This window comes from Notolepis coatsorum (genome assembly GCF_963971535.1).
Source record: "Notolepis coatsorum genome assembly, chromosome: 12".
Classification (NCBI taxonomy): Eukaryota; Metazoa; Chordata; class Actinopteri; order Aulopiformes; family Paralepididae; genus Notolepis; species Notolepis coatsorum.
Genome location: NC_140176.1, coordinates 46,674,069 through 46,700,422, shown reverse-complemented (window position 1 = coordinate 46,700,422; position 26,354 = coordinate 46,674,069). Strand labels below are relative to the sequence as shown.

The window sequence follows — 26,354 nt, the reverse complement described above, 5'->3', positions numbered from 1 at the left end:
CTCAAATACCGGCATGTAACTCTGAACCGCTGAACGGATTTAGTCGGCTTTTGTCGCTATCGACAGGCAACAAATAAGCCTTCAATTCGATATATATATATTGTATTACAAAATATGCACACCCGAGCCACTAGTGGTCGCCAAAGTGCCGGTGGGCAAATCGTCCTAAAAAGGGCCCACATGTGGGCCCTTGCAGGTAACTCAGACGGTTCTGAGTGTAGACAGAGCTCATATGTGAGGTTTGCGTGTTCGTCTCACCGGCTTCAACTCCACCCACTGGAGCTTCCAAGCTAGCAAGGCTTAAATTACCTCAGCTGGCCGGCATGGGTGAAGATTAGAGGCGGGACCAACAGAGCAACAGCACAAATTAGAGGCGGGACCAACAGAGCAACAGCATACATTAGAGGCGGGACCAACAGAGCAACAGCATACATTAGAGGCGGGACCAACAGAGCAACAGCATACATTAGAGGCGGGACCAACAGAGCAACAGCATACATTAGAGGCAGGAGCAACAGCATACATTAGAGGCGGGACCAACAGAGCAACAGCATACATTAGAGGCGGGACCAACAGAGCAACATCATACATTAGAGGCGGGACCAGCAGAGCAACAGCATACATTAGAGGCGGGACCAACAGAGCAACAGCATACATTAGAGGCGGGACCAACAGAGCAACAGCATACATTAGAGGCGGGACCAACAGAGCAACATCATACATTCGAGGCGGGACCAACAGAGCAACATCATACATTAGAGGCGGGACCAACAGAGCAACAGCATACATTAGAGGCGGGGCCAACAGAGCAACATCATACATTAGAGGCGGGACCAACAGAGCAACAGCATACATTAGAGGCGGGACCAACAGAGCAACAGCATACATTAGAGGCGGGACCAACAGAGCAACAGCATACATTAGAGGCGGGACCAACAGAGCAACAGCATACATTAGAGGCGGGACCAACAGAGCAACAGCATACATTAGAGGCGGGACCAACAGAGCATCAGCATACATTAGAGGCGGGACCAACAGAGCAACAGCATACATTAGAGGCGGGGCCAACAGAGCAACAGCATACATTAGAGGCGGGACCAACAGAGCAACAGCATACATTAGAGGTGGGACCAACAGAGCAACATCATACATTAGAGGCGGGACCAACAGAGCAACATCATACATTAGAGGCGGGACCAACAGAGCAACAGCATACATTAGAGGCGGGGCCAACAGAGCAACAGCATACATTAGAGGCGGGACCAACAGAGCAACAACATACATTAGAGGCGGGGCCAACAGAGCAACATCATACATTAGAGGCGGGGCCAACAGAGCAACATCATACATTAGAGGCGGGACCAACAGAGCAACAGCATACATTAGAGGCGGGACCAACAGAGCAACAGCACAAATTAGAGGCGGGACCAACAGAGCAACAACACAAATTAGAGGCGGGACCAACAGAGCAACAACATACATTAGAGGCGGGACCAACAGAGCAACAACATACATTAGAGGCGGGACCAACAGAGCAACAGCATACATTAGAGGCGGGACCAACAGAGCAACAGCATACATTAGAGGCGGGACCAACAGAGCATCAGCATACATTAGAGGCGGGGCCAACAGAGCAACATCATACATTAGAGGCGGGGCCAACAGAGCAACAACATACATTAGAGGCGGGACCAACAGAGCAACATCATACATTAGAGGCGGGACCAACAGAGCAACAACATACATTAGAGGCGGGACCAACAGAGCAACAACATACATTAGAGGCGGGACCAACAGAGCAACAGCACAAATTAGAGGCGGGACCAACAGAGCAACAGCACAAATTAGAGGCGGGACCAACAGAGCAACAACATACATTAGAGGCGGGACCAACAGAGCAACAACATACATTAGAGGCGGGACCAACAGAGCAACAGCATACATTAGAGGCGGGACCAACAGAGCAACAGCATACATTAGAGGCGGGACCAGCAGAGCAACATCATACATTAGAGGCGGGGCCAACAGAGCAACATCATAATAATGGATTGGATTTATATAGCGCTCTTCATGACACCCCAGTGACCCCAGAGCGCTTACAGAGTCCATTATTCGTTCATACACAGTCATACCGGTGGTGGTAAGCTACAATTGCAGCCAGAGCTGCCCTGAGGCAGACTCACGGAAGCGTGGCGAATAATCATCGCCTACGGCCCCTCCGACCACCACCAACATTCATTCACATGCATACACATTCATACGAGGCAAGTAGGTTAAGGCCATGGTTAGACTAGTGTATTCCTGGTGTTTTTTTATACGTTTTTGACGACGTTTGATGTCCCTATTACACAGAAATGCGTTTTTTGGCGTTTTTTTGTGGATACGGCTGAAACGCAAAATTGTGTTTGCGTTTGGAGATACGCAAAAAAAACGAATCGACAACAGCGTGTAGTCAGCACGCTAGCCGTTTTTGCGAAAACGCCCATGCGCAGTAGATACCATCGCGTGCCCTTCCGGTGACAACAGTGTGTGTGTTTGGGACATAGCTGCTCCGTGTCCCAAATAGCTTCAGCTACCATGTGTTGTCAAGTTATTGTTATAAGGACCCCAGTCCAAGCTACAACAGTCTGCATTCCCTTAACAATTGTTTGTATTGAGCCGTATTGTATTGTACCCATATGCAATATGTTAAATAAAGTTTACATCCATTCATTCTGCTAGCATTACCGATTGCATGAGCAGCTGGCTAACGTGAGCTATCAGGATTCAGACCCTGTTAGCTCAGAGCTCCTCTTTCAACTTAACAAGCATTAAACAAAATGGCCCAGTCATCTATTCACCTTTGTTTAATACACACAGCGTTGTCTCTAATGTTATCTAACTACTGATAGCTCGCGATATCATCAGTTTTGGTGCTGGCTAAGTAGCGTGAGCTAACGTTAGCTTCTAGCCACAATGCTATATTGTTATAATGGCATACTCCATTGACGTTAGCATGCAGCTAACAATGCTACCGATCGTTTTTTAGACTAAACTATCCGCTCTTGGTGGTCACTTGTGTTGATGTTAGTTTTGTTTCATCAACAAATGACAGGCAGAACACACAGTGAATGTATCCGTTTTGTTTATTGCACTTTTATTAGGCTTTGCTGAAAAATAATTGCTGCATTGAGTAAATAGGCAAGATGGTGGCGCGGCATAGGCGCCTGCCTTGACATTTTCTTTGCTGGAGCTTCCAGGAAGTGTATTGGCACATTCGTTCTGATTGGTTGAAATTGCCTTCATGTTTGCCACCTACTGCCACCTACTGCTTTGGCAGTGTACTACATCAGTGTGCTCGGGTGACAAAACGAAAAAAAAACGAAAGTGTGACTCGAGGCGCACGACGTATATGAAAACAATACGAAGATGATACGAAAGGTGTAACCGCTGCCTAAGTGTCTTGCCCAAGGACACAACGGCAGTGGGATGGACATGGGCTTGAGCGGGATTCTAACCACCAACCCTTCGATCATTGGACGACCCGCTCTACCCCTGAGCCACGCCGCCCCACGTCATACATTAGAGGCGGGACCAACAAAGCAACAGCATACATTAGAGGCGGGACTAACAGAGCAACAGCATACATTAGAGGCGGGACCAGCAGAGCAACATCATACATTAGAGGCGGGGCCAACAGAGCAACATCATACATTAGAGGCGGGACCAACAAAGCAACAGCATACATTAGAGGCGGGACCAACAGAGCAACAGCATGCCTTAAAACGAAGGGCTGGTTGTGTTTCCTAACAGCCACATGTATCAATAAGTAAAAACAAGACCGTCTCCAGGTGAACGTTGTGTCTTCCCCATCTATCATGGTTCATCATGTAATGTTAATCCCCCCCCGGTTTCCCTGTTTTATTATGATAAAAAAAAATGCATGAGGAATCTTCAGCCGAAAAGAAAAAGCAAGGCAATTAGTTACTTTTACCGTGACATTTTGAACTAAGAGATTGATGAAAATTCAATCCCTGTGATTTCTCTCAAGCGGTTTAAGGTCTGTTGTGCGGTAGTTGTCAAACTCAGTGATTGATGGGGTGTGCCGCGACGTCGCGATGCCTATTTGCTTCCCGTGTTCTCGCAGCGTCGCAGCCGATGTGGAAGTCTGGCTTCCCTGCCGCAACCTTCACGTCACCCTGCTGCAGCCTCTACCGCCAAGCAGAGCCTCAAGTAGAGCAGAGATGCCAAGGAGAAAGTATTTGATAAAAAAAAAGAAAAGAAAAGTGTGGCACTTCATCGGAATGCCAGCCAGTTGTAGTATTTTGGGAGAACTTGTGATTTTCCCAAGGCGTCATGTGATTATAAAAGGACCTAGATAGTATTTAAAAGGAAATGATTAATGATACTTATATAAAAATACATTCAGCATTTTTTTTTTGTCATACCATTCGGACTACGTCATGGTATCGGACTATGCCCTTCAGCTCGTGTTTACAGTGTGTTGAGGCTTGCATAATGACGGGACCCAGAAACTGCACAGACCGACAACACAGACCAACCCTGCAATCTTCTGCTGTGGTCTCTGTGCTTGAGGGGAAAATTAGGAGTTAGGGGAAAAGTGCAGCAGAAATTTATGAGAATATACAGTTGAGAATATACAATGTACAATGGGATGCTAGCGTACGTTATATAATCCCTGCTCCTGGTATTAGGTTCCCGTCCGTTTTTTTTGGGATTACAGCTCTCCTCTGGTAGCCATTGTTCATACTCTCTCGTCTGTGGTCTGGGGGGGGGGGGTAAAATAAAATAAGTGACTTGTTTACTTGAGATCACTGCCAGAACTTGCGCCTTGTGGAAGTTCCTTTGGTTTGTTTTTGTTGCTACCGTGAGACTTGGAGATGTAATTGACACAGAGGGTACTGTGTGTCCTTTGCGGAATCGCCCCTCTCTCTCTCTCTCTCTCTCTCTCTTCGACACTGTCAATCACTCCATTCTAATGGACAAGCTAAAAGCAATTGGTTTTGATAGCCTATCAGTGAGCTGGATGCAATCCTACCTGGAGGGGAGAGAACAGATGGTAGAGGTAAACGGTACTCTATCCCCCCCCCTCACAGTGAGCTGTGGTGTTCCACAAGGAAGCATACTAGGACCGCTACTCTTCCTAATTTATGCAAATGACATGTCGTCAGCCTGTGACTGCAACTTGTTCCTGTTTGCGGACGACTCAGCCCTGCTGGTCTCTGACAAGAACAAATTGCAGGTTGAAAAAACCCTCAGCACGGAACTAGGCAAAATCTGCATATGGCTCGCTGATAACAAACTATCATTACACATGGGCAAAACAGAGTCCATTCTCTTCGGTTCAAATAACACACTCAGCAAGACCGACGGCTTCTCAGTTACAGTGGGTGACAATATTGTCACAAGGAAAGACGAAATTACCTACCTGGGTTCCATCCTAGAGGCAAATCTTTCCTGTGACAAAATGGCATCCAATGTAATAAAAAAAGTCAACCAACGAACTAGATTCTTGTACCGGATCTCCTCTCTGGTAAACAAGAATACCCTGAGGACTCTGGCAGGAGCACTCATTCAAGGGTACTATGACTATGCGTGCACCTCATGGTACCAAAGCACCTCAAAGGCGCTTAAAACAAAATTACAAACATCACAAAACAAACTGGTCAGACTACTACTTGACCTGAACCCCAGAACCCACCTCACCCCTGCCCACTTTGCCAACCTAGGATGGCTTAGAGTAGACGACAGAGTACAGCAACTTGCAATGGGCCTGGTCTACAAGATACACTATACGACCGGGGTGCCCATGTACATGTCAAAATACTTCCCAAAGGTCAGTGAATACCACAACCACTACACCAGAGGAAGCTCAACAAATCATGTTAAACCCAGATTCGGCTCAAACAAGGGACTAAACACGTTTCGCAATTATGCCACAACAATGTGGAACGCCCTACCCAAAGCTGTAAAGGAATGTGAATCCCTGCCCACATTCAAAACCGCCCTTAAAGAGCACCTACGGGAGGCTGCAATTCGAAACTGGCCACCGTAAATGCCCAAAACCCCCACCACCTCCTAATAGACAGTCTCCTCCCCACCGCATGTATATATTCCCTCCCCGCCGTATGTATATTCCCCTCCCACCCACCCACCCCCTCCTAATGTACAGTCCCCTCCCCATCATATGTATATACTCTGTCAGGATCTAGGGGTAACAGTACTGTATATTTGAATACCGCCTATGTCACAAATGTATCAGTACTAAATACCTATATGTCCCTATGCCATAAATGTCATGTATGTTATGTATGTCATAAATGTCTATATGAATTGAAAATGGGGGACCCTGATGGAAACAAGACAAACGTCTTTCTCAGGTCTGCATCCCCTTAACAATTGTATGTATTGAGCCGTACTGTATTGTACCCATTCTGCAATCTGTTAAATAAAGTTTTCATTCATTCATTCATTCATTCATTCATTCATTCATTCATTCATTCATTCACTCTCTCTCTCTCTCTCTCTCTCTCTCTCTCTCTCTCTCTCTCTCTCTCTCTCTCTCTCTCTGCCTATACTTACTTTTATAGTGTTAACCCTGTGTTTTCTTACTTAACAGGCATAATTGGCTACGCCCCGTACGTAAACAGAATTTTGGCGCAATGGAACCTCCACGACAACGACGACGATCAGCTCTTCTACACCAAAATATACCTGGATCCTTCGCAGCGGGTGAGCATGCGATACACAAGACAGGCGACTGTTCTAGTTTAGAGTGGAATCTGAGCTGAACCGATGAGCTCACCACACATGCACTCATAAAACAGCTGGAAACACGCTGCCGTATAAAGCAAACATGCAGGAGGTGTCCGGAATAGATGAGCTGACCTTTTCATGTGTCTATTTTGGTGTTTTTCAGGGCTCTCTGAATATGACTTTGGACCACAAGTGCCAGATTTTCCAGAACCTTAATGGAGCCATTGGTGAGTAACCGTAGGAACTTAATCTTATTGAGGTCTCCGGTTTCCATCCTCAGTTCATCTTGGTACCCCATCAAACTCAACCAATCTTTGAACTCAGTTATATAAACCATCTGAGCAACCAGTCCCCCCCCCCCCCCGACATTAGTCAGCGAGGAAAAAGAAAAAACATGTGGGTGTTAAATTTGGAGATGCACCAAGTCAAACAAAGGTTGAATTTCTTTGCCAGCCTTCTGTCAGAAAGATTACATTTACAAGAACCTGCAGGATTGGTATTGTATCCTGTATAAACGTATAGAAAAAAGCAGTGGTCTCGAGAGTGTGATGAGTGGATTTGCAGACCCCGTCTTGTGTTCATTTCTTGGCAGATGATGTCCTTCTGAAGTTTGCAACAGACAGAGTACGAGTGAGAAACACACAGTATGACGCCCTGCCGGTGGTCATCCATGGCAACGGAAACACCAAAGTGAGTACGAAACCATGCCCCTGAGCACATTTCATTCGTGTCATCAGCTACGACTTTGCATTAGCCTTCTTCTTGTAGATTGCGAGAGCCTCGAGTTGTTTCAACACGTGTAGCTGCTTTCGTGTTTTGCTCTGTCGAGGGGCGCATTCCACATGAGTGCTTCTTGGCCTCTTGTATTTTCATCCAGTGAGCGTTCATCATCAAACTTAGCATTGCAGTGTATGAATTGTCTCAGAGCTATGCGATATTCATGCCGTTCCTTTCCGTGGTAATCCCCAGGATTTCTCTGGAAGCCAGCTGGTTATTTAGGGGAGAGAGGTCTGGCTAATACTGGCCCATGGTTCTTTTCTCTATCTGTCTCCTCCAATTTCTCACCCTACCCCTCTTTGTCATAGAGCAGAGTGAGGGGGTTCAGCAAAGCCCAGAGCAGGATGTCTGTGAGATACAGTAATCATTCTTCCGACAGTCTCTCGTCTGGCCCACTTTCCTCCCAACCCCCTTCACATTCATACACTTCACATTCCCGCTACACAACCGGGGCAGCCGTCTGGTAATGAACCCGCCGCTCTGTTGAGTCATTCTACCCAGAAACACTTAACATCTGGAGCACTAGCTCCCCTGACAGAGGAGCGCAACGTCTTGATATTCAGCTAGCCGCCTCTATGGTCTCATCCGTTGAAAGGGACTAGCCAGAGCTTGTTAAAGACGTGCGGGCAAACGTCCAGGCCTCCCTGGCCTCCGATCATCCGGGATCTGCCTTTTTTATTAGCCCCGTAAAAGCGGAGTTTTCACACAATCCAGTAAATGTAGAAGTAGCAGTGGAGAAGGCTTGGTAAGTTATGACTGTGGAAGTCAGTCTGGCACTGAGACATTTTATGGCCAGATAGGGAAGATAATTGGAAGACAAGGCTGTTCTGATTTAGTATTCACAGCTCTGAACATGGGTTTTCGAACACCGCTTTCAAATACTTGCAATGTCATTACGTCACCATATTTGGTCGCCCTTTAAATCAAAGCAAGCGCAGTCACTTTACGTCATGACCGTCCATCCCTTAATTTTGAATGCTTCCAGACAAATAAACCCGTAAACAAGAGTAGACTAGACCAACGTTAGTTATAGGCCCAATGAAATCAATATAGATGTTTATGTTCTTTTATCATATTATGTCTTTCTCTGATTGTCACTTATACGCCAGTATCTGTCCCAACAATGACAAAAAAGTTACTAATACTAATTGTATTTTAGAGTGTGTGTGTGTGTGTGTGTGTGTGTGTGTGTGTGTGTGTGTGTGTGTGTGTGTGTGTGTGTGTGTGTGTGTGTGTGTGTGTGTGTGTGTGTGTGTGTGTGTGTGTGTGTGTGTGTGTGTGTGTGTGTGTGTGTGTGTGTGTGTGTGTGTGTGTGTGTGTGTGGTTCATGCAGGCCTGTTTCTAATTCAACACATGGTGTGTGTGTGTGTGTACGTCATTTATGTGGAAAAATCAGGACAATTTCAAGACTCCACACTCTGAGGACACGCTACTAAATGAGAGAATGTATCTTCTGCATAGAATCAACAGCTGACAAAAATATGGTTTGATCGCCATAGAGGAGTAAAGCTGAGCTATAAGTGTGAACTGTTGCACATCTCATTGCCTACACTGTGTCTGAGTGGCTTGGTGGTTAGAGAAAGACCCTTGTAACCAGAGGGTCACAGGTTCGATCTTATGCAACAGCCAGCGACCCCGTTCCTCCTGTCAACCTGTCCTTGAGCAAGTGGCTAACATCAACTCAAGAGACACCAACAAACTGAACACGCTGGTGTTGAACTGGTCAAACTAGAGGTGGTGGCAGTGAGGAGGATGAGGAAAAAGCTGGACGCTATACTGGAAGGCCCCTCCCACCCACCCCCCTTTGAGGAGCTAGCCAAGATGAGGAGCACGTTCCACCCATAGACTCCCCCCCTCCCCCTCCACACCACAAATTGCCCCGGCCAGTGCTTCGTGCCAGTATAACCATCAAACTGTTGGGACTGTCTGACTCTAGACACTGTACAGACTCTGGCGCAGTGTGCTTCTACTATGTATACCATGTATACTATTATAGAATAGAATAGAATAGAATAGAAATACTTTTATTATCCCGTGGGAAATTAGACACTGCAAATCGCTCAACATTTAAACATTTAGACAGGACAGGTCACAAATTAGAATAATAACACAAATCAATAGAGTATACATTGTCTACAGTGTATTACCATTCCATTACTACTATTATTATGTTCTATTATATTATTATTATTATTATTATTATTATTATTATTATTATTATTATTATTATTATTATTATTATTATTATTATTATTATTATTATTATTATTATTATTATTATTATTATTATTATTATTATTATTATTATTATTATTATTATTATTATTATTATTATTATTATTATTATTATTGTTATTACTATTATTATATTTGTTCTGCCTGTACACCCCACCCCCTCCCCCTGCTTCTATGACACCTGAATTTCCCCATGGGGATCAATAAAGGAACACTTAGGGTGGCCGGGTAGCACAGCGGACTAAGCGTCTGTCTACCACCGCAGAGACAGTGGGATCGAATCCGGCTGCCGCGTTACCTCCGGCTTGGTCGGTCGTCCATACTGACATAATTGGCAGTGTCAGCGGGTGGAAAGCCGGTGGGGTGGGTCCTGGTCGTTGTAAACAGCGACTCCTACAGGTCGGTCAGGGCACCTGCACAGCGAGGGAGGGAACTGGGGGAGGTAGTGTGAGCCTCCCACGCGTTACACTTCCCCAGTGAGAGTCCTCGCTGTCAGGTGAAAAGAGGCTGCTGGCTGTCTCCACATGTATCGGAGGAAGCATGTGATAGACTTCAGGGCTCCCTAGACCGGCAAGTGGGGGGCAAATGCGCGCAACGACCAGGAAAGGGAGGGGGGAATTGGCATAACGACTAAATTGGGATGGGAGAAAAATACAGAAAAATAGGAGGAGAAAAAGTAGGTCAAAAATTATAATAAATAAAAAATAAATAAAGGAACACTTGACTTGACTGAGGAAAAAGTCCATTTCCATGTATTTTTCCAACATAATTTTCCTAGGTCCTAAGTCAGTAACTATTTATCATTTTAATTTGACGCCAATATTGGATGTTTTCATATAGGTTGACGTGTTTATATCTGCAATAGATTGTTTAAAATGTGAGAATGCCCTGCTCTTTCATGTCGACAATGTGAGGTAGGCTAAATAGACATTCATCTCAAGGGTTTCTGAGGTAATGCGGTCAAAGCGAGTATAGCCAAGGCCCCTGCCGTCATCTTCTCCTGTTCTCCTCAATTTCCTTCGCAGTTGTTACTCAGTCATGTGTCAGCGGTAATGTCCAACAGTGGACTGGAGATTATGTGCTCCTGGAGTCTTTGTAGAACATTTAGGCCTACTAAACCCAGCTCTGGTGACTATGATTTATGATTACAATATGTCGAGATTGATCAACAGTGGCTTCAGAAGAAAGGGAATAATTATAGTCTATTTAGTGAGTGTATTTGACCCGAGGGAGAGTTTTATGGTTATCTGGCCACTAGTCTGACCTGCAAATGGATTCTGTCTGGCCACCCCATTCCCCTACTGTAAATCTGTCACCCTACTAAGTGGCTAAGGTGGCCTGTGTGTGTGTGTGTGTGTGTGTGTGTGTGTGTGTGTGTGTGTGTGTGTGTGTGTGTGTGTGTGTGTGTGTGTGTGTGTGTGTGTGTGTGTGTGTGTGTGTGTGTGTGTGTGTGTGTGTGTGTGTGTGTGTGTGTGTGTGTGTGTGTGTGTGTGTGTGTGTGTGTGTGTGTGTGTGTGTGTGTGTGTGTGTGTGTGTGTGTGTGTGTGTGTGTGTGTGTGTGTGTGTGTGTGTGTGTGTGTGTGTGTGTGTGTGTGTGTGTGTGTGTGTGTGTGTGTGTGTGTGTGTGGAGATTATATTTGTCATGGAAACCCTGCAGAATCCAAATTTGGGGATCACATTCACCGCTTGCGCTCCAATCCGATGACCCGATGTCTCCCTTTTCCCCTCTCCTGTTGTCCTTACAGATTTACTTGAACCACTTGGCCAACTACATCCCCAATGCCTGGAACTACGAGCGAGGCTGCGGCGTCTGCGACATGAACATGCTCGACTTGTCTCAGCTCAAAGTAAGTGAACGTCCTTTTTTTTTCTCCGTAAATGGGGTTTTATTTGGAGAGCCCCCCCCCCCCTCTCTCTCTCTCTGTATCTCTCTCTCTCTGTATCTCTCTCTCTGTATCTCTCTCTCTCTCCCTCTCTGTAGAGACCTTTCGAAACAAACGTAGACCGGGCATGCCACAACGTTCCGTCTGTCGGGGGGGGGGGATGTCTCGGAGCGTTCCGTATTTCACCAGACGAGATACGGCAGATTCCCTGGTGGCACTGCAGCGCTGACTCCTCGTCCAACAATAACAGGCTATATGCCCTCGACTCCTTCCAGACCCTTATTAAAAGAGTATAAGGGAAGAGGAAGCAGTACACTGCTGCTGCTGTGGTGCAGGATATGGCTTTTGGGGTTTTTACAAGGGCTCACTTAAAGGGGTGTCACTGCCGACCAGCCCGCTTTTTAGTGGGCTTCTCAGAATGGGCTTTCGTCCGCAGCGGTTAAGTCGCAGCGGTCGCCCTGAAAATTTGTCACAGAGTTCAGCCAAGGCTGACGACATATAGACATACGGCAGATACTGTAGGATGCGACTGTCTCCGGCTATGTCTGTCCAGAAAAACACCGCCCGTCTTTCCCTGTCGAGATGTTCCCACTGTCTGCGCACAAGCACAGTCAAATTAAAATTAAAGGGTACAGCTGCGATTTTGTAAAAACAGAGTAGGGGACATTTACTGTCTCCTGTTTAGTCTTTTAGTTGTTTGTTTTCATTTCTCCAATTCGAGGGATTTGCCCTCTAGCACTTGCAAAGAGATTAAATGTACATTATTCTCAACAGGCTTATTTTACTTTACTTTTTACTTTTCACCAAATGCAGGACAGCATGATGATTCTGCGGGACAGTAAAGTAATACTGAATACAATATGTAAGATCAGATATAATGTATAAAGCATTTGATCTATTGGGGCGACAGTGGCTTAGGAGGTAGAGCGGTTGTCTGATAGTCGGAAGGTTCCTGGTTCGATTCCCGCTCCTCCCGGGCAGCGTGTCGAAGTGTCACTAAACCCCTCATGTGCAGGTTTGCACCTTGCATGGTCACCTCCGCCGTCGGTGTGTGAGCGAATGGGTGAATGTGAGGAACAAAAATTGTAAAATGATTTGGATAAAAGCTCCTGTATAAATGCACCATTTACCATTTATCTAAATATAAGCATTTAGATTAATTAACTGATTTCTTAAAAGCACAGTAGGCTAAGTAGGTCAAATAGACCAAATGACTAAGGAACTAAGGAACACAAGTTTTCAGCACCATGGAGAGTACTGTGCGCCATATACTGTAGGCCTTTAGAGGAATTCATATTTCTTGCTGGACCGCGCTGCTTAGAGCCTTCTGACAAAGAGGTTATTGATAAAACTGTCAGAGAGAAATCTGCTTTGACTTGAGCTCTTCACGAGATCCACGCTGCATCGAATTATCAGGTCCATTCACGCACCGCTCAGGTCACATGTGCAGCTCCAGGGGCCAGTGAAACTGAAAGCTCTGGGCTGTAGTTACTGTAGTTACTCAAACTGCGGCCCAAAACACAGCTCGCAGTAGCGTCTTGGAGAAAGGAGGCACTAGCAAGCAGGGAGACGCTGGTGTGTAGGCGTAAGTCTATTATAGACTACCAGAAGCAGGGATAAATCGTATCCCCACTGGTGATAAAAACGACCAGAGGTAGAGACATCAAAAGCAGAGGTAGGGAAATCCCTCAAATCCCCCCTCCTCCGGCAAATTGCACCCTGGGTACAGCAGTGAAGGGAGTAAAGTAAAGCACCATCCTCACACTACCGTACATAAACAATGCAAAATGTATTTTTTGCTGCGACCAGCAGCTCTATAGTTTGCTCTGTTGGTCAGTTGGTTGGTTTGTCCGCAAAATGCCCCACCCTCTAGCAGCCACAGTTTGCACCCTAGGAGGCTGAAACTGTCCATGGAGGTCAAGTGTGTGTGTGTGTGTTTTCATACCAATTGGCTAAAAGTGGGCATGGCAATGGGAGTGGCCTGTCACAAAGGCGCATAACTTCCAAATGGATTCACAGACTCGCACACGATTTTGGAGAAAGGTTGGTCATGACCCAAAAACTGTTCATGTCAGTGGGAGTGGCCTATAACAAAAAGGTGCTAAACAGATTAATGTAAGATTCGCAGCTATTGCAAATACACACTTGTTAGAAAAGTATTTTTCTTAGATAAAAAAAAAAAGAGAGGAATAAGAGGAAGAAGAGAACTGTAGGATAAGATCTGCAGATCCCATGAGGCATTTACTGTAATACTGTGAGCTCCATGAATGGCTTCAATTCAGCAGCTCGTCTGGACCCCATTCAATACAAACCTGACTATATAAATGACATCTGTGTGAAGGAAAGTTCTCAATAACCTTTCAAACCGAATACACACACAAACACACAAACACACAAATAAAATGCTGCCCCCTAATAATAATGACCGGGGGCTCTGGAATGCCACTGCTATATTGGACTCTTGTGATGCTGCTCGGTGACAGACTCCCTGTTCTAGTGGAGGGTGGAGGGTTCTGAGGAAATCAGGTCATCTGGGAACACTGGACTTGCTGTGCCCAGGCCTGGAGGAGAGAGGGGGTAAGGCTGGGTCATTTGACTGCCCTGCCTGTTGCTATGTACACTGTGGTTTTTGGGGGCAGTCATAGGCCCTAGCTAGCACAGACCCGCGTTGTTAGCTGTCCCTCTACACTGAAAAGGTCCAGTAGTGGAGTCCAGTGTACGCGTAAGCTAGATCCCCCCCCATTGTCTCTCTCCCTCTCTCTCTCTCTCTCTTTTCTTTTTTCTTCTTGGTGTTTTCTCCGTGTCAGTAACGATTAGAGGTTTTGATGAGAGCCCTTCTCTCTGTCTTCGGTCTTTTTCATTTTCTCTCTTATCCCCGGCGACCCGTCTGTTAGTTGAGGGCGTTCTTCTGCCCCGTCGTTACCCTGAGACACAGTAGTTTTGCGGAAACTCACAAATTAGATGGTTCGACTCTGGGTCCTTTTTCATCCCTGGCCAGACCTTCGCTGTGAACTGGTCAAGAGCATGAGACCAGACAGAGGCGTGTGGGCTTGGAGCCTGTCATGGGAAAATGCTTTCTTTCCTCTCCTCACTCTCTCTCTCTCTCTCTCTCTCTCTCTCTCTCTCTCTCTCTCTCTCTCTCTCTCTCTCTCTCTCTCTCTCTCTCTCTCCTCTCTCTCTCTCTCTCTCTCTCTCTCTCTCTCTCTCTCTCTCTCTCTCTCTCTCCTCTCTCTCTCCCTCTCTCTCTCTCTCTCTCTCTCTCTCTCTCTCTATCTCTCTCTGTCTCTGCATCTCTCTCTCTCTGTATCTCTCTCAGCTATACGTGGCATGCTGTATTGGTAGTCGTAGCCGCTAAACCGTTATTTCATTCGTAACACATTTTGAATGTTTTATTTACTTTATTTATAAATGTGTATATGCTTACCTCACTGCAAAGTCATGAACAGGCAACCTCCTTCATTGTGTGTGTGTTTTACATACATATTAATATTCTGATATAATCCTGGGAGTATTCCATTTGACAATAACCACCATAACCTCATATCCCAACTATGAGAAACTCAAATAAGACCACTGGTACATTCTGCTATTAGCTGGGATACCTCACCCCGTGAACCTTTGGCTTTTGTTGAGTTCCACTTCCCTCTCGCAATATTCTGTTCACTTATAGGCTACAGAGACATTTGGTCCTCCAATCACAATAACTTTCTTCAGTTGTGATTGGATGATCAAGAAAAGAGGGCAGGGCTTGAGATAGGCCAATTGGGATAATGAAAATGTCTATTAACACCTTATGCTATTGATGGGGCGGCAGTGGCTTAGGAGGTAGAGCGGTCGTCTGGTAAGGTTCCCGGTTCGATTCCGGCTGCTTCCGGCAGTGTGTCCTTGAGAAAGACGTATAACTTGCTTGCATGGTTGCCTCTGCTGTCGGTGTCTGAATGTGTGGGTGAATATGAGGCATAAGTGCTTTGGATAAAAGCTCTATAATATAAATGCAGTCCATTTACCATTCATCAAATACTTTAACCTGGATAGTAGCAAGTATCCAGAATAGTAACGTGCATGTAAAAACACTCATTGCCTTTTGTCATTGATAATTGCAAACGCACATGTGAACCACTTATAGAGTACTGTATGTGAGATATATGTGCCTCATACGTTCTCTGGGTCATATAACCGCACTGGAAGCAAGTGGGTGACATCACTGAAGGGGCCCAGGGCTGCAAGTATTAGTGGTTGACTGTTTATGAATTCATGTGCGAGCTTATGTGTGTTTTAAAAAGTGGAAAATGTTCTCCCATGAATGCAATTATTGTTTCTCACTGTTTAGCTTATGTGACATGAAGTGTTAACATTTTGTGATTTATGTTAAATAAAATTCCACAGCTAAGACGTGCTGGTGGGGCTAGTATTAATTATGTCTTCTTGTCTAAACAGGAATATCCCAGAGTGATGATCGGGGTGTTCATTGAACAACCAACGCCCTTCCTTCTAGAATTCTTCCAGCGAATTCTCACACTGGATTATCCTAAAGATAAACTCAGCATCTTCGTCCATAACAACGTGAGATTATTTCCCCATTCTCCTCCTAATCCTTATCCTCCTTCTCTTCTCCTCCTTTTTATTCTTCTTCTCCTATTTCTTCTTCTCCTTATTTCTCTTCTCCAGCTCCTCCTCCCCCTTCTTCTGATCCTTCTTCCTCTTCTTTTTATTCATCTCCTTCTGCTTCATCTTCTCCTTCTTCTTATCATTATTATCCTCCTCTCCCTATTCCTCCGTCTTCTTCTGCTCCTTCTTTTTCATCATCTTTCATCATCATCCAACTCCTTCATCTTATCCTTCTTCATCCTCACCATCTTCTTCTTCCCCCCCCCCTTCATCTCTTTCTTCATTTTCTCCTTCTTCTTCTCCTTCTTCTTCTTCTTCTTCTTCTTCTTCTTCTTCTTCTTCTTCTTCTTCTTCTTCTTCTTCTTCTTCTTCTTCTTCTTCTTCTTCTTCTTCTTCTTCTTCTTCTTCTTCTTCTTCTTCTTCTTCTCCTTCTCCTTCTCCTTCTTCTTCTCCTTCTTCATCATCTTCATCATCTTCAACTCCTTCATCTTCTTCATCTTCACCATCTTCACCTTGGCTCCTAGTTAGTGGCTCTCTCCCCAGTTAACTCCAGCTCTCTTCTCCATCTTGTCTTTTCTCAGGAGGTTCACCACGAGAGACACATGCAGAAGTTCTGGGAGGAGAACAAGAACGTGTTCGGCAGCTTCAAGGTTGTGGGTCCAGAGGAGTATCTGAGTCAGGGAGAGGCCCGGAACATGGGCATGTACGTGCTTCTCTGCTCGCTCTTCTATCACCACACAGATCTCGGCCTTGTGGGTTTGACACAAAAAGATATTCCCGCTAACAAACCCAAATGATGGTGTGCTACATAAGAGTTATTGTGAGTTAATCATAGTCAAAATGCAAATGAACCCAGGATCTTTAAGCCACTAAATGGTGCCGCCATAATTGCTGTTTTCCTTGCTACAGTGAGCTTCTTATATTGCTGCTGAAAGGTGTCCAGTGTGAGTAGAGAATCCTGAGCATGAATAACAGAGGGGCATATTTCTCATTCACAGTTGGTTCTGATTAACCCTCTTGGCCCACAGGTGTTCATTTCAAACTAAGCCTTTATGCACTGATGCAGTTTAATATGGCTCTAAGATTACCAGAGGAACAGTTTGTCAGCCCTTACAGAAAAGCCACATTAATTGAAAAGAAAATGTGAAACACTGTTTTCTCACATGCAGTTTCCAACCTCATTTTACATTTAGCTGATGCTTTTATTCAAAGCGACTTACAACTTGTAAACTTGTATACAACAAGTCAGCAGGAGGGGTACACCTCTGGTGGCTAAGGGTAAGAGGTATTGTTAGTCTTGAGTGCTTCTGAGTGCTCTGTTTTTGTCTGTTTTTTATTGAAAAAGTGTGGTTTTAGTCGACAAGAGGAACATTTGACGGGTTTCAGCTATCCTGTCCCGGGAAGTTCGTTCCACCACCTTGGAGCCAGGACAGATAATAGCCTGCTTCATTTCAATGTGACCCCCCAGGAGCCCAAAGAGGAGTGGGTCTCAGGTGGCCGGAAGATGCAGAGTGTAGGGATTGTGAGGGTGTGTAGTTAGAGATCATTGACCGGAGGTAGGAGGGAGCCATTCCCCTGGTTGTACGGAATGCCAAGTCATGAACCTTGAATCGGATTTGTGCTGCAATGGGAAGCCAGTGCAGCTCTCTGGGAGGAAGAGAAGAGATCAGGCAGGTAGCTGCATTCTGTATGAGTTGAAGCGCCTTGGTGGCACCAGCCAGTAAACCAGCTAGCAGTGCATTGCAATAGTCGAGGCAAGACATGACTGTTGTTTGCTAAATTAGTTGGGTGGCTTCTTTTGTCAGGAAAGTTCAGGTTGTTACTCGTCATCCAGGCAATGTCAGATAGGCAGGCGGAGATCCATTCAGAGACTTGGATATCTGAGAGAAGAAAGGAGAGGAAGAGTTGAGTCATCAGCATAGCAGTGGTATGAGAAGGCATGATAAGTGATAATGTTACCCAGAGATTTGGTGTAGAAAGAGAATAGGAGGGGTCCAAGGGCCGCGCTTGCTGAGTGAAAAGCCTCTGTGGAGTGACTGGTCTTGAAGCCTGACTGATTTGGGTCCAGGAGGTTGTTCTGTAACAGATACTCAGTGAGCTGGTTGGATACAGCATGTTCTAGTGATTCAGAGAGGAAAGAGAGAAGAGAGACAGGGCGATAGTTATCTATGATGGTGGGGTTGAGGGTTGGTTTTTTGATGAGCAGTGTGACTCTGGCTTGTTTTTAGAGAGGTGGGAACCACTCCTTGTGTTGAGGGAGGAATTGATGGTTGTAGTCAGGAATGGGAGGATGGGTTGGGTGCGATGGTCTGGAGGAGTGGGGAGGGTATCGAGTCCAGCTGGCATGTAGTGGGACGGTTCAACATCACCAGTGTCAGAACTTCAGCGTCTGAAAGGGGAGAGAAAGATGACAACGTGAAAGATGAGATTCCTGTTTCAGCACTTGTGGATGGGGGTTGGGAAAAGCAGCTGTGGATGTTTTCTACTTTTTTCTCAAAGAAGGTGGCAAAGTCCTCAGCAGAGAGAGGAGGAGGGAGGACATGGTGGTATGCAGTTTGTGGAGGTTCAATCGTATACCATAACCCTATGAATAGTGACTTCAGAGTGATGTGCACATCTAATTTAAGAGGATCTGTGCATCACTCCCACATGTTCCCATGTCTGTTTGTGGGGAATGCATTTTTGGAACCCCATGTGTGCACTGTTCATGGCATTGTCAAGGATTAGCTTTCCACAGCTGTAAACAGGCTCAGCTGTAGGGGAAACTGCAGAACCAGCTGGCCACGGGTCATTAATGTTTGGACCATGTGGTCTAATGGTGCTTGGTATGGGCCGGGGTAGAGTCAAGCTTTACATCCAGTGCATTTTTGTCGTTCTTCTGGCCGGTTGCAGGCAGACAGGTGTCGAGTCTCCACCGGTCAGCCCAAGGCCAAGTATGCAGAGATAGGAGGTTTTAAACAGACGTGTCAACATCTTCTTTTTTCAATAATATTCTTATTCTTATTTTTCTTTTACAAAACATATATACGTTTATAAAATAATATTAAAATCGAAATAAAAACAAAATACATATACACCCCCCCCCCCTTCAGCCAACAAAAACATACAAACCAAATAAACAATAAATAAACAAAAGAATAGTACACAATAAATACTAAATAATCAATAATCAATCAAATCTATGAAAGGTGATCACATACTATAAAACTCTTCCCCCTACTATATATGTCAGTGTTTCTAGTGCCAGCCTGTTAGACATATCTTTGATCCACTGACCTGATCAGGTCTCCGAGCCTCCTTCCATTTTAAACCAATCACATGTTTAGCTTGTAGCAGACAGAAATCTATTTGATCAGTTTGTGTTTCTTTACATTCACAATAAAATCTTCAGGGTATAATGTGTAGTAAACATAGTAGAGCCTCAACAGGAACAACTGTCAATTTAGAAATCAGTTCTAGTAGACCATTTTTTTAAGGACAGTTTCTGGTGGCATCTCTCTAGCTTAACTAGCATGTTGCCGGTTGGTCAAATCACACTACTCTAAAGGTAGAAGAAGAAACATATAGCAGGTTAATCCCAATATAACATAGTCCAATATAGTCCATAGTCCAATATAGTCCATAGCCCAATATAACATAGTCCAATATAGTCTATAGTCCAATATATATTATACCTCATTTTTGCATTTTGTACATTTTAGTTTTGTGTGTTTGGTCTTTACTCTTTTACTTTTTTACTCTATGAAGCACAATATCAGGAGAGTCATACAGAACCAAGCATTTCACTATAATGTTCATGTACCTTATATGTGACAAATAAAAAACAAAACAAAACTATAGTCCAATAAGCTCAATCGCCCTATGACTTAAGGCTGGCCATAACAATATCACATGCGAAACATGTCTTCTATCACCGTATCAAATGAGATCACAATGCTGTCACATAAGCTACATGTGATAAGCAGAGTGTTTGACAGACACAGTAGCCAGGCAATTTCACAGGTGCAACCCACCACCCCCCTACCGATCCTGATTGCTCTGTGTTGAGTAAATGTAGTCTGTTGTCATGGCAATAGGCCAACTCTGCGAGGCCCCCGATCACAGAGATCCTGTCACAGGGAGAGCATGCCTAAGATCATCGGCCAGGATGGTCCCATAATGATACGGTGTAGGTTTTATCAGCAGTCTGTAATCTTGTTGTGATTCCTTGTCCTCTGATAGCTCCAAACCACCCCAGAACCAGTCTCTGTAATACAGAATGACAGCTTATACTTTGGAACTAATAAATTCCAAGTTGTGGTTGGCAACGATTTCAAAGTATCCCCAGTAGCTCGGCATGTTATAAGCATGATCGGTGATTGGAGCTTGGTTAAGTAATCGCATCTTTCCCTGCCTGTGTTTTTCCCCAAACTAGGGATCTTTGTCGCAAGGACGCCGGATGTGACTACTACCTGAGCATCGACGCGGATGTGATGCTGACCAACCGGCAGACACTGAAGGCCCTCATTGAGCAGAACAGGTACAGATATTGTCATTGACCTGTCTCAAACCCTGCCCTATTTTCTCGACCCTCCAATCACAACTGTTGATCAAGAAAATAGGGTGGGGTCAATTACCAGTTTGCTACTTGATGATCCCACAGTAGTCGTTTTCTCCACTGAGACTTGGCAGGGTGTCAAATCTCATGGAAGCATAACCTCAAGTGTATTTGCCTATTTGTATTATACGGTACAACATATTTATCATGACTTTAGTCAAAACAAACTTGATAATTTGTTTTGTTATTTTGCTCATAAGATAAGATATTCCTTTATTGATCACCTAGGGGGAATGTGGGCGTCATAGCAGCATGGGGGAGGGGGGAGGGGAGGTACAGGTATGGGCAGGGTAATAGTAGAAAGACATAAATATAGGCAATAAAAAAGATCTCAATATAAAAATATGAGAACAAATAAACAGTGTAAACATTATAATTAACTCTGAATATAAAAATATGAGAAAAAACTAAGTGTAAACAAAGGTGCAGATGAGCGTCTGTATGCCCTATCCGTTATATTATGTTACAATAAATATAGGTTATAAAGAATTTGAATATGAAAATATACTATCAGTAAAAGTAAATAGTGCAGAAGCATGCAGCAGTGACACAGAAGGTGTTTCTAGTTTACAAATAAACAAAGGCAGTGATGGTTTAGGAATGAGGAACTGCTAAGTTATGAGTGAATTATTCAAAATATTTTGACACTGTATTTGAAATGCATCTCAGCCAATCACAACGCGAGAGATCTGAGCTAACTGTGGGTGCCGGTGGCCCTCCAGATACCTCCATCACGGCAGTTGTTTTCTTCCATAGCGACTAACGTGTATTCCACAAGCAGCAAAAACCACAGGGACATTACAGTTGAGTGCATGAACGGTTAAAAATAAACAGTTCTGGCTTCCTGTTTTGCCTCGGCCGCATGGAAACGGTGCGAGGCTCGATTGCGCTCAACTTGAAATGCCACTCCACATTATGCAAAAAGTAAACATGCACCCCCCCCCCCCCCCCCCCCCTTCCCTGGCCTTGCCTGTGATTTAACTTTGAAAGTGACCCAATAAAACAGATGTCTTTGTGGCCATGGCATACATTTTGTGACATGCTAGACCGCTAGTGGCCTGAGGCGAAAGCCCTTTCGAGGATATTTAAAGGCGGCATGGGAATTGTGCTGCTGGCACCGGCACTCTGGGAGGGGAATGTGCATCTTAACACTGGAAAAAATAAGTGACACTTTATTCCACCAGTTTGAATCGAAACCACTGCGGCAGATGCTGAAGATGCAAATGTATTTTCAATCTCGGGTTCTGCTTCACGATAGCAGAATTCTAGTTCAATATTTTGAGTACCTCAGATGAAGAACCTGTCTGTTTTAAGTTTTCAGAGGAACACTGTTTTCAAACTTCATCATCTAAAGTTGGTAAGTCAGAGTGTTGTGTTCACTCATAGTTAAAGACAGTGAAGGTTGAGTTTCTTCAGTGAATTAGGTTAACTTCACAACTGCAAAAGTGCACTTTTTTTTTTTACTGACCGAATTTATTTATTAGACTTGACAGATCAGCTATATAAGGATCCTGTTCTAACATGTGTCATGTAGCCTATGTCTCTTGTCCCTTGTTCTGTCTTGGATGTGTATAAGTGCAGCTGTTTGCCGTATTCATGCCTTAAATTGCCCCTTGCGGGACTAATAACGTTTTTTTTATTGAATTTAATTGAAATACACAGAATGTCCAAGAACATTTTTAAACAGATTTATATGGTTCTTCAGTGCAAGGGTTCACTTGTTGGTTTGGGTTTAGAGGTGTAAAAGTCCAGTGGTGTATTGGCTGTTTGGTAATGCTGTTTCCTTTTTTGAATACAGCCCGGTGACCATATAGGAGGTTGTTGATACTCTGTGAGATTGGATTGGCAGCCCTGACCTCCAAGTGTGGGCTTGAGTATTTAGATACATTGTGTTCCGTCAGACCGCTGTGAAACCCTGTATGTATAATGTGGTGGTTGGCAGACGCTGAGATGTCATTTAGGTTTTATCCAATCTGACAGAATCGCCATCTCTTCCATTCCCCTTGTTCCCTACAGAAAAATAATTGGTCCCCTTGTCACTCGACATGGTAAGCTGTGGTCCAACTTCTGGGGAGCCCTGAGCCTGGATGGTTACTACGCCCGCTCGGAAGACTACATCGACATTGTCCAGTCGAAGCGCGTGTAAGTCCCATGAGGTCTGGACTCCCGCTGTAAAGGGGACATATGTTAGTCCTTTTCAACAAGTTAATATAGGTCTTTGAGGTCTCCTAAACATGTCTTTGAAGTTTCTTGCTGGGGGGGAAAAACACTCAGATTAAGCATTCTAGCAGTCTCTATACCCCTCTGTTTCAGTCCTGTTCTCAACGGGCTGTTTCTGTGCCCGTAACCAGCGAGCCGCTTTTATCGTACAAATACGATAATTATATTACATCTAGCCGGCCTGCTTCTGTGCTCGTAACGAGCGAGCCACTTTTATCGTACAAATACGATAATTATATTACATCTAGCTGGCCTGTACCGTCGGAACGCAATTCAGATCCAACTTTCTGACTAGACGTCGCAGATCAAAATATGACTAAAAATCCAGCAATAGCATAGCAATCATGTCATTAAAAATGTTGTTGGAAACATATTTTAGGTTCAGCTTTGGTTAGAAAAGAGAAGATTTACACGCGAGATTTACTCCATCTCATCACTCACATTTTATTAACATATCTTCACACGCACGTTAACTACGGCGATTGTGGCTGCTATTCTGAACGGCTCGTTTCAAGAGGGAGGGTTCTCGTCACAGCTGAACTGCAGAAAAGGCACAATGCATATTATTTTTCTCAATCTGCAAAAAGTTAAAACAATGTACATATTTAACATTTTCTCAGTGCTGGGACAACCCCTCATTCTGCAAAAACAATACAACACACAGGAAAAGAAAATGTTCACAATAGATCCCCTTTAACAGGGCTGACACATCCGTCTCCACCAGATTTGTGTCCTAATCATGTGTCAAACTGATTATTAAAAAATCTGAGACACCACTCAGTAACCCTTCAAAGTGACCAAAGTGACTTTATTTGTCATTGTACAGGAGTACAACGAAATCCAGTGCAACCCCTCAGTGGTACTATTACATATTCGACTCTACACACAAAGTACAAAAAATAAATATTAAAAATATATCTGTATATTGCACTAGTCATCAGAGTTCAGCAGTATCTTATTGCACTTAGCCAGGAGATTATTGCACAGGGTATTATTGCACACACACACACACACACACACACACACACACACACACACACACACACACACACACACACACACACACACACACACACACACACACACACACACACACACACACACACACACACACACACACACACACACACACACACACACACACACACACACACACACACACATGCAGCATAGTCGACTCAACTCACAAAAAGTATAAAAACATGACTACCTAATAAATAGTCTGTATATTGCACTAGTCAGAGTACAGCAGTATATTATTGCACCCAGCCAGGATATTATTACACAAGTCATTATTGCACAGATGTTATTGCACAGTCCCACGATATTATTCACAGTATCATAGTTTTTTGACAGAGTTCAGTTCTTGAACACATGGGTAAGAAATAGCGGTTTATCATCATGAATCCACGTTTGGAATATAACAAGCAGACGAATCGACGGTGATCATAATTCCATAGCATATTCCACTGCAGACGACAGCGTCTGAGCGTGTTTTTCTGCGGGTCCTCGACAGTTCCCGCCAAGATCCTTTTCTCTCTCACCCTCCCCCACCCCCTGCGCTGTCCTGGACCAGACCTGTGGTCACGGGGGCGACATGTTGACTATAATGAATCCCCCTGGATTCCCAACAATATGAATTATGGCTTACCCCTGTCTGTCTTCTCTCCAGGGGGGTGTGGAACATTCCATTCATGGCCCATATATACCTCATAAAGGGCGACACCCTGAGGACCGAATTACAGGAGAGGAACTATTTTGTACTGGAGAAACTGGACCCAGATATGGCTCTGTGCAGAAACGCCAGAGAACTGGTAAGAACACGACTCACACACGTGTCCTTAGAGGCCTCATGTGTTATGAACCAGGTTGACTCAGATATTGTAATATTGATTTGTATGTATGTAGTGTATGTAAGTATTGTTAGCATCCTATTAGCATGTCTATACAAGGATAATAAGAGTTTATGAGGCCCTACCGGCTCTAGAATACATTGAATTATATCGAATAACTAGCTCCTGTCATGATCACTATTGCAATTGACAGCATTGTGGTATATTATTGTCATCGGAGCTCAAAATAAACCACAAAAGATTTGTTTAAATTTTTTACCGTTTATATGCTGCAACTAGCATGTCTAACTGGAGATACAGTGTCCTCTTAAATGTAAAGTTCATTTTTGAGGTTTACTTGACTTCAGATAACAATATGGTCAATATGTAGACATGGTAATGGACACAAGCATACATTGGGATATTGGGTGTTAATCCCTCCCCCTAATATTATATTTAAAATTTAGCGACCACAAATTCTGCAACTTATGTTTAAATAGCCGCCACTACCACAGGAGCTATAGATTAACCAACGTTGTTAGTTGATGAATGCAATGTGTGTTAACGCTGACAAAAGGCCTTCCAGCTCCACTGTGAACCAAAGAGGAGAGACTGGCAAGTATAAAGCAGCTTGAAATGTGCTGCTCGTCTGTTGTCAAGGCATGATCTTCCTCTGTTTACGACAGCCTCTGTGGTGCGTTCGAGGTTCTCCGCTCCACTTACGTATCCCATCACCCTCTCTTCTCTCTCGGTCCTCTTTGTCATGTGGACTGCGGACAGCACACCCGACAGCGATGTGTGGCTGGCTGGCTGACTGACCGACGTTTCGATTTGTTTAGTTTTGTCCTGCATTTTTTCCTACCCCTTCAAACACAGACATATAAACTGCGACTGCCTGTTTTATGTGACCGTCACGCCCCGTGCTAACTCAATAACCGCTGCTACACACCATGTCCAAACTATCTGCGTCTTTGGATTTGCCCGGCTTTTTATGTCTTTCCCCCCAGCATGCTTTGCTTCCATCATAACCACCAAAAACATCAGCTTCAGAGGGAATCTTGCTCTTTATTTATTCATTATTTACTTCATTCTCTCTCCTCCTGGGTTGCTATGTATGTGACATACAACGTATACTGTATGTCATGCTCTCTCTCTCTCTCTCTCTGCCTCTGCGAAACTTAATATGTGACACGGTTTATATGGTGTTTTTCCTCCATTTTTTAGACCAGTCAGAGAGAAAAAGACTCCCCCTCTCCGGAATCATTCCATATGCTCAGGCCCCCAAAGGTTTCCTTTTGTCTTGATTATTATATATCATACTATATATATATCTCACCATCCATTTCCAACGGGTTTACCACTGTACTGCCATTCCGTTTATCTTGCCAAGTATTTCATTTTTTTACTCGCATGAAGAGATTTAACCTCCTCCTTTTGAGAATTTTC

At 44.3% G+C, this 26,354-nt stretch overlaps 1 protein-coding gene across 2 annotated transcripts in view; it reads left to right on the top strand.

The window, feature by feature from the left end:
- The window catches only part of plod2 (procollagen-lysine, 2-oxoglutarate 5-dioxygenase 2), an 89,337-nt gene that overhangs the window by 45,704 nt on the left and 17,279 nt on the right, over window positions 1-26,354 (top strand). The window contains exons 5-14 of one of the 2 annotated variants that reach the window (XM_084325621.1): window positions 6,620-6,732; window positions 6,920-6,983; window positions 7,349-7,446; window positions 11,514-11,615; window positions 16,089-16,214; window positions 16,841-16,962; window positions 20,674-20,778; window positions 22,873-22,998; window positions 24,749-24,890; window positions 26,133-26,195. In XM_084325621.1, the coding sequence (XP_084181747.1) occupies window positions 6,620-6,732; window positions 6,920-6,983; window positions 7,349-7,446; window positions 11,514-11,615; window positions 16,089-16,214; window positions 16,841-16,962; window positions 20,674-20,778; window positions 22,873-22,998; window positions 24,749-24,890; window positions 26,133-26,195 (1,061 nt within the window). The remainder of the gene's footprint in view (window positions 1-6,619; window positions 6,733-6,919; window positions 6,984-7,348; window positions 7,447-11,513; window positions 11,616-16,088; window positions 16,215-16,840; window positions 16,963-20,673; window positions 20,779-22,872; window positions 22,999-24,748; window positions 24,891-26,132; window positions 26,196-26,354) is intronic. The other variant, XM_084325622.1, reaches the window with a different exon arrangement.